The sequence below is a fragment of the Zingiber officinale genome, chromosome 9B (genome assembly GCF_018446385.1).
Source record: "Zingiber officinale cultivar Zhangliang chromosome 9B, Zo_v1.1, whole genome shotgun sequence".
NCBI lineage: Eukaryota > Viridiplantae > Streptophyta > Magnoliopsida > Zingiberales > Zingiberaceae > Zingiber > Zingiber officinale.
In genome coordinates, this window is record NC_056003.1 from 35288217 (window position 1) to 35294620 (window position 6404).

Here is a 6404-nt window from a genome sequence, read left to right on the forward strand (position 1 = left end):
AGTAGCTATTACAACGTTATAACAACTAACATTCCAAATAGCTGTTATAACGTTGTAGCTGTTATACGTCCAATAAAGACAAGTAATCAACATATGTGGAAAGTAGTTGTAGGCATTGTAGCAGGCGTCGACCTTGTACATTGTAGTATAAATCCTTCTAATATATATTAGAATCACGAATTAATGGAATTACTAAATAAAATAAAATTAATTATCATTGGTTATGAAATGATGGAATTGATGTTTGACAAGTTCCATGCCAATCATATAAGTAAAAGTTGGTAAGAAAGTAGCTAGGGTTTGTAAGTTGTAAGATATATCATTATACAGAGCTAAAAACCAGACAGTGGAGTGGAGAAAAGCTTACGATTAAGAATGGAGAGAGGTAGTAAACAAACCAACATCGGCTATGTGTTTGGTGGCAGTTTCTCGAGCTTCCAGCCAATTCAAAAACAAACATGCGACTGTAAATTGTCCAAGTAGCTTGCAACACCTTTATTTTTGCTTGCCTGACAAGAGCGCGCTGCAACAGAAGACGACAACGAAAGAAGAGGTGAAAGGCAAGACCGCGAGAGAGAGAGAGACCAACAAGGGAAATCTAGAATTTGAAAATTTTCTCTCGCCACCCATTTGAATAGAAGGCGGAAGAGGAGAAAGAATAAAAGGAATGTTTTGTGACAAAGAAATCATGCTGACAACACCACATCTACGTATCGCTCATGATTGCAAACGAAGCGTCACCTAGCATATCATTTCTGTATATATATATATATATATATATATATAGATAGATAGATAGAGAGAGATTTTTTTTTTTTTTTGAAGAAATTAATCTTAGATCTTCGATGGAAAGCTAAAGTCCCATTGTATCAGATAGGAAACATGCAAAACCAAGAACATCAAATGAAGAGCACATGCCAAGCAAATAGGAAGCTGATACACAAGCATTGTTCATGCAAAGTGTCCTGCTTAAGAGAGTTGACAATCACACAGCTGACAAGGAAAAACTGACGATTTGTACATGTTTTCTTCTTTGCTGAAGACTCTGAAGGCTGAACAGACGAGTAGGAAAATAGAGAGGCATTCTTGAATTCCCACTCGCAGTAGCTCCAGCTGCTCCTGCAAAAGTTGCCCACAAACCGACGTGAAAGGATGAGAACAGCCATTGATGTCGGAGCTTGAAGATAATGGCCATTACCTGAGCTACTGAACGTTACTGGATGACATGATGGCTCTTATTCTGTCACAGGTGCAGGACAGAAGACTGTTCACTACATCTATGGATCCAGAAATGATCTCGGAACCAGGAGACGAGTCGATAAAGATCTGAAGAGCTACAGTGAGAAGAGAACCCCCACGTTCAGAGATCTCATCAGGGAGTATGGCAAATCCTGAAGGCAGAAGTGCAACAGAGTTGGAGTCCTCGCCACCAAGCACTGCATTGACCATGGCAGCCTCAACAGGAGAGTAGATAATGTATTTGCAAGTTGAGTCACTCCGGGTTTCTTGCAGTATCATCGTCGTGTTCCCCTCGCCAGGGAGCTAAATTGAGCACCAACAGTTACTGATCACAGCAGAAATATTGAAGCCAAAAAGAAAAAGAAAAAGAAAAATGGAAATAGACTTACTCCAACTGCCAAAATGGAGACACAGTTGTCTTCTTCCAGGCTGCTCAAAATGGCTGCTGCTGCTTCGTAGACCATGGCTCCATGCAGCAAAATGTCCCACTGCCTCACAGAAATAAAGCCAAGAAGTGTGAGTCCATGGCTAAAGAAAGGAAAGATGCATACAATTGATCAGGTGAGCAACCACCTGGCTACGCGATGGCACACTGCGCAGGAAATCAAAAACTCTCTTTGGAGAGATTGGCAGCCAGATTGAAGTGCTTGCACTGAGCACAGTTCCAGCAGGTCTCCCTGGATCTCCATTGTTCTTCCTGCTCCTGATCCTCACATCGTTTGTGGCAGCACCAGTTACTTGAGCCCACTGGTGGATCAGAGAGCCACTGACACCGCTGCAGAAGCTCATCGCCATCCTCTCCGATAGATTTAGTATGTTATGGGTCATCTCGACGTTCCCTAAGGAACAATCAATCAGCAGTGGAGTTTTAGTTTGCAGCAAGGAGGAGGAGGAGGATCAATACCGATATGAGCAGTGGAATTGGTGAGGCTCGATAATCTCTCGCACTGCCTCTCCATTCTCGCCAGCCATCTTTTTGCTCCGAAGGCAAGGCCGGAGTTGACGATGGCCTTGTACAGCGCATGGACATCTCCATGGTCCGCTTCGACATGCTCGACCCATACGACCTTCGAGCGACCGTCAGGTGTTTCCTGGATGATGCATCCGGAGGGCCTTCGGCGGAACTTGGCCATGGTGTCGTGCCGCACTTCGAAGGAAACGTCGACCACGGCCCAGCGCGCTCCCTCCGGCTGCTTGCAGTGCCTCAGGAACAAGCCCTCCCTCGCCGGAACGAGGGGGCTCGGAACCTGCAGCTCGGCCGTCATCTGAGGAGCGCAAAGCTTTCAAACCGTCGGCGCAGAAACAATTAATAGCGGCTGGCGAAGGTAAACCCTAAAGGTCGAAGCTTTACCAGTTGCAGAGCGCCATCGTAGCTTCCTGCTGCTGCTCCGGTGGCGTACACCTCCACGGTGGCTGCTCCGGTGACGATGCCGGAGAAGAACGCGATCCATTTCTCCTGCACGCCATCGAAGCCCACAAAGATTAGACCTTGCGGTGTTGCATTCACACATTCCGCCATCAAATTTTTGCCTACCACGTCCATGAGCATGCCGACCAGTGCCTCAGCCGGCATGGCCACGATTGCGGTAGCCCGGGTGGCCTCTGTAGCCAGGTTCACACTCTTGGGTCCGAGCCCATTTGCAAAAGCTCGGACATATTCGGCCTGGTTTAAGTCTTCGGTGAGCCCGTCGGGCCCTCGAACCCACATCGGTTCGCCGAGCTGAGCCAGTGCGAGAAGCTCCGCCATGGCTAGCTCAGCCAAAGCGGCCGCAGCCGGTTTCCCAAACTCGGGCAGATTCTTATTGTTCGAAGTTGAACCTGGTCTAGGATGGACTCCAGCCACAGTTGCCGGTAGGTTTAGTTCTAGGAACGGAATCAGCTGAACCCCTGTTCGCTTTGCGACCATTGCAGTGATCCTTTCGATCTATCATAAATGGATATATCGTTTGTTTATCATCGGAAACAGGATGTACATATTTAATACATGAGATTCATTCTTATATTACGATACCTGTTTGCGTAGACGACTGTTTTCGGCTAGTAGTTGTTGCTCGTCGATAGAGATCTCACCGAGTGAGGGCGGGCCGCCACAGTTGGGACAACAAGCACTGTTGAGTGCTTCCTTCAACTTCAAGTTGTCCGATAGGAGAAGATCATTCTCCTCCCTCAACCTTTGGTTTTCCTCTCGCTCGAGTTGGTTCTACAAGAATTTAGATATGGATCAAATAACACATGATGCATTGATTGGGTCGAGCCACCTCTTGGTGCAATTGTGACAAAAGTATCTTAGTTATTAGACTAGACACTAATCGAATCTAGATAAGTAAAGGGTTCGGTTATTGAGTTTATGGTTGAATCAAGTAATTTAGTATAACAATGCGACGAGCACCGGCTTCTCACCATCATTTGTGTCCTCTTGTTTTGAAACCAAAACTTCACTTGCATTGGGTCTAATCCGAGTTTTTGCCCTAACTCCTTCCTTTGTTTGTCGTCTAGATGAGGGAATTCTTGGAAGAACCTAAAATAAAGGAGCATTGATATATCATGTTAATCTTTTCCATTGAGTTGATATATACATTGGAAAAAAAAAAATCTTACGCCTCGAGTTGTTGAATTTGCTCTGTTGTATGTCGATAGTTGATCTTTCTTTTTCCATGGTTTTGAACACCTTGCTCAACATTGGATGCGGCCAGCGTATTGATATCTAAGACATTGGGGAAGTGATCGTCGTCGTCAAGAATGCCACGAAACAATGGATCCATCATGATTGACCCATTTAGTATTCCATTTTGTTGTTCTTCTTGCTCATGTTCCTCAGTCATGTCGATGAATTGCAACTATAAATGCAAAACAAAACAAAAAAAAGAGAAAATTCCGGATGAGAAAAGATTAAAAAAAAAAGGAATGTGAATGAGAAGGAAAATGATTATAAACTCGAACAAATTATGCATACATAAGTTCAAAAAAACCTAGTGAGCGAGTAAGAGAATGATGATGTTTTATCTATGAAATTGATTCAAGTAGTGTTACAAGAAAATTATAATAAATTAGGAGTGTAGTTGGCAAGGGGGGAACAATTAGTATAGAAGCATATAAATTCCGAGTAAACACATAGTAAGAGGAACAAGGGTCTATGCTTTTCTCTATAAAATCAATCCAAACAACGAAACGATTACCAATGACCAATCGAATCAAAGCTGTTAGGACACAGAAGATGATTGACCGATAGAACTAGGACAATTAGAAAGCAAAAGTTCATTATGGTCCAACAAGACCACCAAATCGAGAAAAGCTCTTAATGACCAAAAGTAGTAACATCGTTCATTTCTGATCTACAAGAAGGATGACAACTATCAAAAATCATTCTCAAAGCTAAAAATGACAAAGCTGAAATAGTTAAACAAATATGAGATTTACTATACTTAAGTCACAAATAGATGTATTTTTAAAGATATTTTTGTTCTAAAAAAAAAATATGACTAAAAAAGAGCCCTAACCTTTGCATCTATCCTTGGGAATTCAAGGCCACAACTCTCCCTAAAAACCTTAATGGACTGCATTTACATGACTCGCCACCTCCATCTTCCCTGTTTTTATAGCCAAAATGGGTACCTCAAACTTGGCAAGTAGCAAGGGCTACTCAATCCAAAATATATCCACTCAAAAACTTTGGCAAGGCAAGTGCAATGCGCTCGAAGAACATATATATATATCGTTTCGAATGCGATAAGTGAGCCAAGAGCTCATGCAAAGTCAACTCACAGATGGTATATGCTATGGCATATGCAAGAAGGATAAAAGTAGATCGATAGTAGGCTGTCTAATATATCTTTATACTAAGCATGGATAAAAAGAAGCTCACCTGAGGAAATGCCAAAGTTGAGGAAGTGTTTCGCTCAAGTAGAGTTCATGATTGGGGAAGATGACAAGCTGTTTTTATCACCATTAATGGAGGAAGAAGTATGAATGCACACATGCATTAATAGAAGTTCAAGCAAGTGAGTGAGCCGCATATAAGCTTAAATCTCCTCCACCTCTTCTTGTCTTTCGCCTTCTTCTCCTCCTCCTTATTCGACTCTTAATTGTATTTAGGGGAAGAAGGGAGAAGAAAGGAAGGGAGGAGGGTGGAAGAATGGGCAGAGAGGAGTTATTGCGAGGGTGAAGAGATGGTGGATTTGCATTTATTGTTGGGCTGGTGAAGCTACTTGAGAGGAGGAAAGGAAGTAAAGGAAAACTTGTTTTGTGTGGTTTTATTTGAATTTCTCAACAGAGTCAAACGACAAGGAGAGAAGAAAAGTTAATTAGCACACAAGTTTTTTTTTAATCAAATTCTAATATCAAATCTGATCCTGCTATTATTTGGTGAATAACATGGGGAAAAAATCATCACATTCTCCTTTATACATTGAATCAATGTTCTTGCTAAACTCTAAACTTACCTTCACTATAAAGTCGCAAGACACGAAGTAAAATCTTATCTCTAGTAGTAAAAGAAAAGATTACATGTATTTTCTAAGTCCTTATACATTAAAATCTCTATGAAAAAAAAACATGAGTTATAGGTTAATAGAAGAATTTTAGTAAATCAATAATTTTTCAGTAAATCATGTAGTAAAAAAGACATCTTTTAAATGTTATTTAACCACATCGAATTGTTAAACAATAAATACAAGAACAACTCAAACCTTGAACGTTTATTCGGTTGGAAGGTGGCTTTTAAAGAAGAGGAATATGAAAATATTTTTTTCTGTTGTTGTTATTATTTGGAAGGAGACGAAATTCTCAATCTGTTAGTCACATGCCAAGTGTACATGAATTTATTGTTTGGGAAATGAACAACTTATCAGAATCTACAAAAAAAAAAAACTGTAAACTATCTTTTTATCATTCATTCTATGATATATATATATATAGGGAATGAAAGGGAAACCAAGTTGTTAGAGTCTAGCATTGAATACATATTCAATGAGGCCTGAACTCAAAGACCCCTCCATGTGCAGTAAACAGTGGTGACTGAAACGAAGGAAAAAAAATGCTGTTCGAATTTAAATACTTCAATATATTTAATATTAATTTAGTTTTCAAGAAATTAATAATTGAGGTAGATTGATAAGTATAAGCAGAATCAGTTTTCAACTTTCTAGGGCAACCAAGGGAAGATGTAC

At 41.0% G+C, this 6404-nt stretch overlaps 1 protein-coding gene across 3 annotated transcripts; it reads right to left on the bottom strand.

The window, feature by feature from the left end:
- Nucleotides 1-899: 899 nt before the first annotated feature.
- Nucleotides 900-5366, bottom strand: LOC122024715 (homeobox-leucine zipper protein ROC2-like). 3 transcript variants are annotated; one of them, XM_042583387.1, is made up of 11 exons: nt 5102-5366; nt 3838-4076; nt 3640-3757; nt 3251-3439; nt 2774-3163; nt 2591-2695; nt 2144-2504; nt 1813-2078; nt 1629-1727; nt 1199-1542; nt 900-1119 (listed from the first exon to the last, which is right to left on the bottom strand). In XM_042583387.1, exons 2-10 carry the CDS (start codon nt 4059-4061, stop codon nt 1204-1206), a joined length of 2091 nt encoding a protein of 696 aa, XP_042439321.1. In that variant the 5' UTR covers nt 4062-4076; nt 5102-5366; the 3' UTR covers nt 900-1119; nt 1199-1203. The 3 variants fall into 3 exon arrangements, with proteins under 3 accessions (XP_042439321.1, XP_042439319.1, XP_042439320.1); XM_042583385.1 differs by lacking the exon at nt 5102-5366 and adding an exon at nt 4737-4889; XM_042583386.1 differs by lacking the exon at nt 5102-5366 and adding an exon at nt 4737-4891 and having other exon boundaries at nt 900-1542.
- Nucleotides 5367-6404: the final 1038 nt, after the last annotated feature.